At 39.5% G+C, this 13,089-nt stretch overlaps 1 protein-coding gene across 20 annotated transcripts in view; it reads right to left on the bottom strand.

Annotated features, from left to right (window-relative positions):
- Positions 1 to 13,089, bottom strand: part of PAM (peptidylglycine alpha-amidating monooxygenase) — a 155,155-nt gene that overhangs the window by 23,839 nt on the left and 118,227 nt on the right. For all 20 annotated transcript variants that reach the window (XM_059175563.1, XM_059175564.1, XM_059175565.1 and 17 more), the window contains 2 exons: positions 11,473 to 11,602; positions 1,155 to 1,271 (listed from right to left, as the gene is read on the bottom strand). In XM_059175563.1, coding sequence (XP_059031546.1) covers positions 1,155 to 1,271; positions 11,473 to 11,602 — 247 coding nt within the window. The remainder of the gene's footprint in view (positions 1 to 1,154; positions 1,272 to 11,472; positions 11,603 to 13,089) is intronic.

Genomic DNA, 13,089 nt, shown 5'->3' with positions numbered 1-13,089 from the left:
TCAACACAGAACACCCCACTGCTGGCCAGGTTCATCTGGCAGCCCTTGCTCTGTCTTCCTCTGATTCCTTTCTGGAAAGAGAATGCTTCTGATTCATGGGAATAGCACCAAGGAGACAGGCTCAAACCCACTAAGTGGTAGAGCCGCCATGAGGATTTGGCCCCTGACCCGCCATCTTAGAATCCTATAAAAAAAATCTAATTATTCCCATCCTCATAAGCAGCTGCGCTCAGAATGGATGGCTCCCTGGCTTTTCCTGTGCCTAAGCAGATGGAGCAGGGTATCGTTCCAGAAGCTGCCAGGTTAAAATGGTTGAGGACACTCTGTAAGCAGGTGCCCCTTCCCTTCAATGACCGTGAATATCAGCCAATTTTTTTTGGTTGCCAAATGTTATCTAGGAATAAGACCAAATAATAAGTCTTTCAAGGCCAAATTACCTATGCATGCTAAGGAAGCTAAACGATGATATTTGTTTAGTTTTCACTTTGAGATGGGAAGAAAGAAGACTTTTTTTCTTAATGTTGATTTTGGTTATGTGGCTTTTATGGTGAAAAAAATTTTTTTTAATCTTCAGATCTAAGCTGACCAGGAACTCACTTCATTAGCCATGTGTGTCAATGGCACTATGAAGTTTGAGTACCGGTTAGAATCACCTGGGAGCTTTAAAAGTAAGTAGCTTTTGATGCCTGGGCCCCGTCCCTGCCTAAATCTCAAACTGGGTTTTTGAAGCTTCCCAGATGATTCTTTTTTTTTTTTTTTTAAAGATTTTATTCATTTATTTGACAGAGAGAGATCACAGGTAGGAAGAGAGGCAGGCAGAGAGAGAGGAGGAAGCAGGCTCCCTGCTGAGCAGAGAGCCCGATGCGGGACTCGATCCCAGGACCCTGAGATCATGACCTGAGCCGAAGGCAGCGGCTTAACCCACTGAGCCACCCAGGCGCCCCTTCCCAGATGATTCTAATTTCAGTCAGGGTTTGGAACCACCTATTTAGAAAATGAAAGATGAGATGACCCATTTAGTCTCCTGCTTTTGTAAGCTGTGCCTTTTCACCAGCACCGGATCATACAGTCTTTCCAAGACCAGAGCCAGTGCCACACTTTAACAGAATACATGTAGTACAAGCCTTAACAACAACAGAAGTAATTGCACTCACAGATTTTTTCCACTGGACTGGAGTACAGCAGCATTATTTGGATCTATGACAAGAATAGTGTCTTCTTCAATTGGCCCGAGTCCTCTTTGCTGGTAAACAAACATGCTATCAAAAGAGCTTAAAAAGAAAAAAAAAAAAAAGACATTAGAATGGAAAACAAGGCAATGAGAAATGGCAATGAACTTGAGAAATGCAGACCATTCACTTGAGATTCAAAATACAGAATCAAGAGAAGAGCTTAAACTTTGTTGTCTTTCACATTTCTATTTGATTCTGTATATGTATACACACACACACACCCCCCTACCAGCATATATAATGATAATTACAAATGTACCATCAGCCTGTAGAACCGTGCTGCTCAGAGTGGTCAGCAACATGTGAACAGTCTGGAGATGCAAGGTCTCACACCCATCAAAGCTGAAATCTATACTTCCACAAGATCCCCAGGTGACTCATATTCACATGAGAGTTAAAGAAATACTACTATTTTTTTTCAAAGCTCCTCAAAAACATTTTAATAGCTATTTTCCTTCAAACTACAAAAGAAAGCATAACTTATTTTATCTTACATTGTAATAAGGAAAGTGTACTTGATAGCAGGAAGGGTAGTGATCAAAAATATGTTTGCAACTGTATTTGCCATAGGCATAACATGCAAACACATATTATAAGGATATAGGACAAAATGCTCAAAATATAAATTAAAAAATATAAACCGTGAGTCTTGAAATAAAAAAGTGCTTAGAAACATAAAACTTCCATAAAACAGCTACTCTATAAGTACAAAATGGATTACTATATAGTAATATAAAAACTAAAGAAAATATGACAATTTCTGCTTTTTAAATCTGTATCTCCCAGGTTATAAAATATTATGAATGTATATGTTTACATATTTTTTCCATTTATATTTCTATATGAATTGCTAGTAATATATTTCCCTAAACTGACAATTATCATGGATACTGTACTTATTTTGAGTCCTGTCTGGGAAATTATTAGAACTAAGAGACAAAGGTAAAATCTTGTAATCTAATCTTATGTAACACAGAGATAAATGTGCAGGACACCAAGAGAATAATTTATATTTTAAAAAACAAAGAATTGGATCAGCACATAGTTCAGTCATATGCATGTGTATGTCTATATAAAAATATAAATATTTATATTTTGCCAAAGTCAATGGATAATCAGTGAATATTTCTGTAATTGAATTTCCTTGACAGAATCAGACAAACCTGTGGGGAAAAAACTATTATTATTTTGTAGTTCAATTGTATAAACAAAAGAAGACTCTGAATAGTATTAAATATTTATGGAGATAGAGTTGCAATTTGGAAAGGCAAAAGAATGATCAAGTCTGTCACATACCTATTGACTGGTTGGTTGCAATTTTTGTGGAATTTATGCAGAGTCCCAGTAGAAGAATAAAAATTTCAAAATTACATTCTCTGGCCATTAAAAATACACATCACCCAATTATTTGAGCTTCTTGACTGCTATAGTCTTTTGGGAACATTTTTCATGAAAGATAACAATAAGTCCCTGAAGTAGTTCTTATTAATGATGCATTCAATTGAAAACAAAATATTGATTCAGCTTTGTCAACCTAAAACTTAAGTAATACTGTTTACATATGCTATTATGTGTAGTAAAAACCACACAGCAGTCCCTAGGAAAAAAAAAGTATCTGAGTCTATGATACAGAAGTAACAAAATTGACAAAGCAGATTTCATTAAGATAATCATGGGATCATTATTAAATTGAAATGTGAAACTTTATTAGAACCAATGTAAGAATATACAAGGTCTTATTAAATCATGGGAGACTGATAACAGGCAGATATGATGTAACTCTTTAAAACGATGAAAACTGAAAGAGTTTATCCTATATCTGAAACTCTATTTTCAATATGAATTTCTGTACTAAGAAAACATCATAACTATTCTTCTAGAAAACAATGGCCCTGGATTCAACCATTAATGTTCACTTTTTTGCCAACACGTTTGTGATACCAGATAACATTCAAGTTCTCCATGTCTAAGACTCATAGGACGCCATAAGGTTCACATTCGTGTGTAATAAGTCTCATTTACTTTCTGTTTTAAGGCTTATGCTATATTCCTCATTTTCCAAGAACACTGCAATGCTTTATAATGGCACAATGGCAATCTAGATAATGGGAATTATGCTTTCCCTGTACGGAGTCAAAAATCTGCTTCCTCTTTCTCTGAACTGAAATTTTGAGATAATTGTGGATTCACATGCAGTTGCAAGAAATAACAGAGAAGTTTCTCAAAGGTAGCATTTTGCACGACTGTAGCACAACATCATAACCCGGGTATTTATTGACGTCGCTAAAAATCCACTGACCATATTTGCATTTCCTTTTCCCTTTCTGCATTTCCTAAAATTTTCATTTATTCTTTCAGTTTACCTGCTTGGACATGGAACATATTAGTATATTACTTCTCTATTTCACCCCCACTTGGGAGTATTATGGACAGTTACCAAGTCCTCGTAATTCTTATCACGTGCTGTGCACTTGATATATTGCTAGTGCTCGGACCCGCTCCTGACAGCTCATAATAGTGGCGTTGCACAGGAGCGATGGTACCTATTGTATATCCTGATGAAGCTGAAGCATGCCAGACCTCAGCATGCCCTGCTCCACATCAAGACTAGTCACTCAGGTGATGGGCTCACCAGTCCTAATCCTTTTCATTTGGGATAGCAGGGGCTTGCTACAACCGGCTACTGGCCCTTGGTAGTGACACAGGGCAAGTAATAAAAGCAACTGATGTTTTTTCTTAAATGGGAAAAAATCACAAACTCCCACGCACTAAATCTGCCAAATAAAGTAGTTTATAAACTCCTGCAATTTTCAAAGAAAGGTAACCCCTGAACAGTTCATAACCGGATGTCAGATTACAGAGCTGGATACACTGTTGCTATGGAAAACTGCTTCTTTAGTGTTCTCAAGCAGCAACCCTGCATGGTATGCTGCAGAGAGCTCTTTATTTCAACTGCATTTAACTTTTTGCAGGATATAATAATACCCGGCAAATTTCACACGGTGCCTGCAGCCCTGCTGATTTTTGTTTGCTTCTCTAAAAAAGCACTCAGCCAAAGAGGCTGAGCTGCGGCCTATGGGCCCGAATTCATCAGTTCTTTATTTTAGCAGTTTGAATTCCCCATTAATGATTTTGCACATTAGCAGCTAATCAAACAGTTTAGATAAGGCTGAGGAGAAACGCTTTGCTATATTCACGCAGAAAAGAAATGAGAGTAAGGAGAAAATAAACTTCTGGGCCATCAATCGAAATTATGGGAATGCAAAATAAATAACAGCAACCGAGGAGAAGAAGTATAATGTTGTAATTATATGAATTAAGAAGCTGGAGAAAGAACCATAGGTTTTCTTTTGCTTTTTCTTTATTTTTCAATTTTAATGCCAGGATAGTTACCACACAGCGTTATATTCATTGCAGGTGTACAATATAGCGATTCAACACCTCAGTGTTCCTCAGAGCTCATCACAATAAGGATGTTCTTAAACACCTTCACCTGTTTCACCCACCCCTTCACTGCCCAGCCTGTCTAAACCATCTATTAGAACCATAAATTTTCAAGTGAGAAAATAAGTGGAAAGATTTCCCCAATATTAGCGATTCAAAGATAACCATACAGGGGCGCCTGGGTGGCTCAGTGGTTTGGGCTGCTTCCTTCGGCTCCGGTCATGATCTCAGGGTCCTGGGATCGAGTCCCGCATCGGGCTTTCTGTTCCGCAGGAAGCCTGCTTCCCTCTCTCTCTCTCTCTCTCTGTGCCTGCCTCTCTGCCTACTTGTGATCTCTGTCAAATAAATAAATAAAATCTTAAAAAAAAAAAAAAAAGATAACCATACAGAGGCCAGAGGTTTTAAATGGAATACAGTTAAATATTATGTTAAAAACATTCACTTCTGCAAGTAAGCACATTGCAAAAAAAAAAATAAAAATTCCTGTGAGGAGGAAAAGAGGTAGACAAAGAAATCAGCATGACTTTAGTGCCCAGAGACATCACAAATAGGGATGAAAGGAAAAAAGAACTAGGTATTATGGCTCAGGGCTTTGCTAGGTCAGGTAAAGCCACTGAGGACCAGGTGCTTAACAAAGTGCTTTTTGTTATTCAACAGAATGAGGCACTTAATAAAGCCCTCATTTTTTAGGCTAGGAAACTGAGTGAAAAGGAGTGCAAACATCTTCATGCATGTCTCAGGCCTGGGAAATGGTAATCAAGATTCAAACCCAGGTCTCCTCTCTTCAAAAAAAAAGAAAAGGAAAGAAAGAAATGTTTTTCTTTTACTAGGACTGACCTCACTGGAATGGAGAATCTCCCTGCCAGTTATCAAATTTAATATGCGTATGCAGAAGAGATGGCAGAGTAGTCACATAAGGAAGAACTAGAGAAAGGGACGTAACACTGGCAAGGAAATGGCTTGAGTAAGGGGCAAATAGCAATGTGAGAGAAAATGCTAGAATTTGGAGACATTCTTCCTGTACAACTCCTCGGGATCTTCTCTCAGAAATGAAGGTACTAAGTTCGGTCGCTTTGAGTTCTGTTTTCTAAGCTCACTAAATTCTTTTTTTTTTTTTTTTTAAAGATTTTATTTATTTATTTGACAGAGAGAAATCACAAGTAGATGGAGAGGCAGGCAGAGAGAGAGAGAGAGGGGGAAGCAGGCTTCCCACTGAGCAGAGAGCCCAATGAGGGACTCGATCCCAGGACCCTGAGATCACGACCCGAGCCAAAGGCATGGCTTAACCCACTGAGCCACCCAGGCGCCCCAAAACTCACTAAATTCCTAAGGTATGAAAGAATATGCAGATGGAAGAGCAGAACCTCAAGCAGATAACTTAACGGAGACTCCAGAAAACTAGTGAGGCTAATCTTGAACTGATTTTTCTAAAAGTTAGGATGCAGAGAGATTTCCGAAACAACAGATCTCAGCAAGATTCCATGAAGCACCAATGAAGAGATATTTTGTGAGCTGTTTGGTGGGGGATGGGCAAATGGGAGAAGATTCCCAGAAGACCACATCTCCAAGAACAAACCTTGCTAAGTCAGTCTTTCAACTACTCAAATCTTACAAACAACATTTATGAGGAACATTTATGAAGATACCAAAGGCATGCTCATCAAACAGACCTGATACAAGGTTGGGAGGGACAGCTCGTTCTCTGGTTAATTAAGAATAAAATAATAATACCTATAAATTGTTAAATCTAACATGGTGAAATGTAACTGGAATGGAGTCCTGAATTCAATTATTTTAAAAACACCACATAAGTATAAATTTCCAGTGCAAAACTTGAGCACAGTTTTATGAAATATATTTGAAGATACTAGCAGATTCAACACATGGCAACAAGGTGAGATGACTTTTAAATAAAAGTGAATACAATCCTTTTACACTCAGAGATATCTAAAGGACAAAATTGCACTGCTAATCCAGTAATAGATGAGGTATTGTGGCCACTTTCCCACCAAACATCTTAGAAGGATGAGAAATCAGTGTCTTCAGATACAGTATCACGTCAGCATAAAGACAGGTTGAGGGGGCGCCTGGGTGGCTCAGTGGGTTAAAGCCTCTGCCTTTGGCTCAGGTCATGGTCTCGGGGTCCTGGGATCAAGTCCCGGATCGGGTTCTCTGCTTGGCAGAGAGCCTGCTTCTTCCTCTCTCTCTCTCTGCCTACTTGTGATCTCTGTCAAATAAACAAAATCTTTAAAAAAAAAAAAAAAAAAAAAAAAGACTGGTTGAGGGCCTGGGGATATTTAGTCTTGAGAAGATAAGATTTCTTTCAAATATGTAAGGAACTGGGGCGCCTGGGTGGCTCAGTGGGTTAAAGCCTCTGCCTTCAGCTCGAGTCAGGATCCCAGAGTCCCGGGATCGAGCCCCGCATTGGGCTTTCTGCTCAGCTGGGAGCCTGCTTCCTCCTCTCCCTCTCTGCCTGCTTGTGATCTCTGTCTGCCAAATAAATAAATAAAATCTTTAAAAAAGAAATATGTAAGGAGCTGACATGGAAAATGGGAGTAAGTTCATCCTGTGTTAGGTTGTCAAGAAGGTAGAGTTAGAAGACTCAGATTTGAGTTTAACATAATGAAGAACTTTATAATACTTAGAAGAGTCCCATAATTGGAAAGGATGTCTCATGTCGTAGGGAATTTCCTGGCACTGAGAGTTCAAGCCCTGGATGACTTGAAAGATCTTGTAAAGGGGCGGCTGCAGTTGGTGGGAAGTGGGAGGTGAGCTCTCTGGTGCGCATTTACTGTTCTGGGTACCCAGTGTCTACTGCCTCATGTTGTGCTGATGAAACCTCCATGTTTGTTTGGTTGATCCAACATTCCGAGCCTCACTCTCAGCCCATTTTCTTCCGATGATGTCAACTCTACTCCCAAATTCCAGGGACAGAACAAAAATGATAGGCAAAGCCAAAGAGTGGATTTCCTTCTTCTGCCACAACGACTGGTTCAGAGATGGAGGAGATGTGACCTACGTTACACCAAAAAATAGGCTAAAAGACTCAATTTAAGGATTTTCGGTTGACCTGTCAGGGACATAGACTATCTCTTCTGTGAGACTAGTATGTGATAATGCAACTCCGAGGCTGAAAACAGGGAGAGGGATCACTCAGGGCCGTGGAATGGAACCAACGCAAATGTGTTAAAAAACGGATCTGGGTGATATTGTTTGGATGACCATACCCTTGAAGTTTTCACTTGTACGAACTGATAAATTTCCTCTTTTCCTAAGCTAGTGCGTGTTGGTTTTCTCTCTTATTGAAAGAATGCCAAGTGATACAACTTCCAAGATCCCTTCCAGCTTCATGTGAAATATAGTAAATGATATAAAGGAAACAGTTTTTAACACCTAAAAATTAAGGGTAAAACCCATGTTTGGTTAAGTGGGTATGTGAGGTGAGTCCTGCCTAGTGGAACCACAACCCTAGCTGAGAGAAATAAAAGAAAGGCCAAGAGAGAAGACTTGACAGTAGTGGTGATTTTAAGACAGAAACCCAGGAACAGCTGTTCCCAGGCAGGAGCTACCCAGCTCCTGCTGGGAGGCATTTAAACTTGAAGGAGCTCCAGCTGTCATGCTGCCCTAACACCAGGACAGACACAGAGGCTCTTAAAAGTTTCATTACACCCTGCTGGTAAGAGGCATTTCTTCTTTCAGCTAGAAGCTTCTGAAAGTAGCCATATTGAAATTAAGGGACAGACTGGGAAGAAAATGGAAATCAGACAGAGAAAGGGAGTGGCAATCGCCTTTCAGGAGCTTAGATGGTTTTCATTATTATTATTTCAGTTTGGATGCCATGCCTAATTAGCATGGTTTTATAGACGAGTAAGGGGTGATCAGGGAAATCAGGTAGAGATGAGGAGCAACAGTACTTATAAAAACAGTTGATATGATGACATCAAAGAGCACTGGGTACTATATTAATTTGTGGAGTGTTAATGCCAAGGGCTGCCTGATAGTTAAAGAATTGTCCTATCATAAAAATTAGGGGAGGGGTGGCTGGGTGGCTCGGTTGTTAAGCTTCTGCTTTTGAATCAGGTCATGATCACAGGGTCCTGGGATGGAGCCCCATATCGGGCTCCTTGCTGGGTGGGGAGCCTGCTTCTCCCTCTCCCATTCCCCCTGCTTGTGTTCCCTCTCTTGCTGTGTGTCTCTCTCTCTGTCAAAAATAAATAAATAAAATTTCCCCCCACCCCCAGATAAGTAAAAAAATTAGGGGATACAGAGTGCTTAGATTTGATTTAGAGCAAGTTCTGGCCTTACAGAAACTATACTTTTGTGAACATGGGAAATATCAGGAAGGGAAAAATTCCGAGTAAGATGAATATAGGATTTCCCACTACTCTCTTCAAACAGTGGTAGCAACAAGAATGCAATTTCCACCCAATTGTTAATGTCCGTTGTCTCTCAACCAGGATGTCACAAGTTCTACAGGCAGGTTTTTTTTTGTTTTTTTTGTTTTTTTTTTTTACAAACCTTGAATATTTAATGAGGGAGAACAAAAACCGTACTTTGTCTATTATATATAATGCGACTTATGCATGAAGGAAGACCATGCATGATGGTTCAAGGAATGGAACCCACAAATCCAAATCCATTTCTAATTCTCCTCATAGAATAATAAACAGACAGTGATTAAAAGCAGAGAAGTGAGTTCCAGAAGAGAATTTCCTGGCAAGTATGGATTGAAATGGCTGCTAGAGGCCAATGGACAACACAGGAGAGACACCACGAAAAAGAGAGAACGAAATTCTTACATCTGAAAGATAAAGATGAGTAAGAAAGAAGAAACAGAGACTTAATGAGTTAAATCAGTGCATCTGCTCTGAAGAAGTCTTGCATTTTTAACAACACCCTTTCTTGGTGCCATTTATCAGGATAAACACACCAGGGCTTTGGCAAAGAAACTGGAATCTATTTACCCATGATACTGGTTATCTAGATGAGAGCTTGATGCCAGGAAAAAGCAGCTCTTTAGCTAGGACTAACATATAAGTCAGAGAAAATGTTCTTCTGTGGCTCTTACTTCATAGTCTTGTGTCCTCGTCTTCTACTCCAACCTGGCCCCTTATAGGTCCCTTCTCCTATTAAACCGTTGCAGCCCGGGCTGTTTGCTTGGAGTGAGTCTCACATTAAAATGGAGAATTGGACTTTATCCAACTTAGCTTTAGCCGGCTGAAACAGTATCAATGGGAGAAAATGACGCTGTAATTTTCTCCTCTGGTAAAATGTGGCTAGAAATCCATGCAGAAAATGTAGCAATATTCATTAAAAAGAAGAATATGCTACAATGAATAGAAATAGTTTGCTTTTAAAAGCACTTGTTAAAATACCATTAGATGTTCAATAATGACTACGACGATGTAACAGAGATGTATGAATAGGAATATTGAGTTCGATTGCTTTGAACTCTAAAGTGATTTCCTTCTCAGATTCCATTTTCAAGTGTGACAACTGGAAAGGACAATTAAACAAAACAAAGCTAGCAATCTGTTTTGAAATGCTGCCTGAATTCCCTCTTCACCTGCACAAAGAAAATCCCATCTGTGTGTAGTCACAGGGCAGGCTAGGCATTAACATGAGCTTAGTCAGTACCTCTGAGAATGGAAGAGAAATACAACTGATCTAGTAGGTCCTCAATTTTCCAAATGAGACCCTACAGCTGTACACCTGAATGGAAAAGATTCATGACACTTAATTGATATTTTAAGATTTATTTTCATGTGTAAATTTGTGATAAAAACAAATGAATAAATGGATACATTACTCAGGAGAACTGACACAACCTGCTAAATTTAGGACCAAGTATTTAAAAATATCATCATGTGAATGTACTTCCAATCCCTTAAAAGGCAGTATCAGAGGGTGGGCACCTGGACCAATGCTGGAGTCACAGAAAGGAACTGAAGCCTGGCTTCGTCATTCGCTAACTCCGACTCTTACCTTCTCTTGGTTTCTTCATCTGGAAAATGTCAACGGTGGTGATAGTAAGAGTGCCCAACTATGTGAGGTGATTTATGTAAACATTTAGAACAGAGGCCCACGAGTAAACAATAAATATTAGATAGACATTTTTATCAAAAATCCATCCAAGAAGATAGTGGAACACGGAATAAAAGGTTGGAAAGAGAAACCCAGAGGGAAAAGCAGGGGAATTAGACCTTAAGTCTTTGGTACTTTTATAAAGAGAAGACTTGAATAATAAAATTAATCTCTATGAAAATGGGAAGGCCAATGGTGATCACTGCCATGGAGCAGTTCAATGGAAAAGGAGAGTTCAACTGGCTTAGAAGGGTTCTTGATACAGCGTATACACAGAAATAACAAAATGCTTCACTGTAGTCAACTAATAACTTTACTTAGTTGATCATTTCTCAAGATGCACCTTCTCTGAAGTCGTGAAATGCCTCAACAACATACTGTCCTAACTGCCTGTAATATTATTCTCGTCAGGAATGCGAAGGTGGCTTTAAGGAGGAAGGAAGAAAACGGTAAGCATGCAGGACCACAGATTGTTACTGCTTTCTTTCCATAAACTCGACTGTGAAACTATTTTAATTTGTTTTAAAATGCACAAGACTTCCTTGCTGCTACTTATCACAGGCATGTGTTCAAAGAATAAATGTGGTTTGCTCACAAAAATCAAGTTCGAAAAGAACGTTGGTAGTTCTCTTACTGTTATTCTTAGTTTAACAAAAAGTGACTCGGACTCGGTGTGTTTTCATTTACTCCTCGAAGGAAAAATAGTACTTACTTTCCATCCCAGACGTGGTCCCCTCTGTGGAAAATCACCAGGTTATTCTTAAGGTCCAGAGCCACCCCAGAAACCTGGCCTGGTAACAAGTATACTCCAGGCCAACCCAGGGCTTCTTCGACATGGAAATCTAAAAAGATAAATCCATACATTTGGTATAAGGAGGAAAGCTAGTGTAACCTCATGAAGATTCACCGTGGTTATGAGAAACTCATGCAGTACTATCACTAGATGCAAGGAAAACAAAATCAAGCCGTGCTCTATATCAATGCACCACATGCACATGCCGGCCAGCTTCCTGAGCTACGAGATCAAGGAAGGGCCTGTGAACTGGTTTGGGGACCGTAGGCCCGCGTTTCCTATCGATGACATGCCTGTAAAAACAGCTTACCCTTAGGTCATGAAAGAGCAAATCTGAGACTGCTTTCTGCTGGACAAGATTCTTCTTTAAACTTTGTATTTTGGGGGAACATGGCAACATGGATGGCAACATTTTAAATTCAACGCTTTTACACGTGAATAAATAGCAAGCATGGGAAAGAAGCCTGTGTGTGTGTGTGTGTGTGGTCTAACTCCTGTCAATTCTGGATGTTTGATATACACGCCACCCTATAGTAAGCCATGACTAATTATCTCCTGCACAAGCCACCTGTCCGAGATACCGATCTTACGCCTCCGATCCTGAGTGTTCCTGTAACAATGGGAATGGAGAGACACTTTCATTGCTTGCATTTCACTGTTTCGTATTATAGGAGAAGGGGAACATTAACAGAAACTTTGTGACTGGACGATTTCCAAGTTATTTTCATTCCTGATCAGAATACATTTATACTTAGAGAATACCTGGGCTTATTTGTGTTAATTCCTTTTATAAATGTGCTAGTGAATAAAGAGGCGTGCTGTATGGATGTGCAATATTAACTGAGGCTTAAAGTTATGAAGATACTGTGAAATCTACTGTATCAGTGTCAATATTTCTTCCCCTCCCGAATGCTTCAACAAAGATGCCGAGAAGTAGCAAAGCAGCAATTAGGTATGTCTAAATAGATCCCCAGATGGATAAATCATTCCCCAAAGAACATGTTTTAAATTATTTTAAAGTTGCTGTAATCTCAGGTTATATGTCATCCATTCTCATCTCGGTTACAGCTTGTCCATTCGGTGGTCATCATTCTGTGCTCACTGACCAGCTCCTGAAGAGTCCGGAAGGGCTTCCAGGAAACATGGAACCTCGTGACAACAGAGATATTGAATTGCTTTCATCAGATTCTCAGAGCCCAGAACCACTGCAACCAGATGGAATTTCCTGGGAATTCCAACAGGGATCCTGTTGTATTTACTATTTTCACCAGCTCTTACGCAGGGTCTGGCCCATTGCAATAGCCTAAGAAATCCGCTAGACAGAACTCTCTGACCCAGCCTCCACTTTTCTATGTTGGTAGCTTTTAAACACCCTGAGCATCTTATATTTCACTTGTACTATCTCTTTTTTACCCCCAGCACTGTGCTGAAGACACTGTTAAGAGACTCAATAAAAATGATAATGGGTTAATTATTTTCATTAAAGAAAAGAAAAAAATATCACATTTCCTGGAACATTTCTGTTCAGGGGTTCAG

Source organism: Mustela lutreola, chromosome 5 (genome assembly GCF_030435805.1).
Source record: "Mustela lutreola isolate mMusLut2 chromosome 5, mMusLut2.pri, whole genome shotgun sequence".
Taxonomy (NCBI): Eukaryota; Metazoa; Chordata; class Mammalia; order Carnivora; family Mustelidae; genus Mustela; species Mustela lutreola.
The sequence above is the reverse complement of the archived record's forward strand: the minus strand, read 5'-3'. Positions and strand labels throughout refer to the sequence as shown.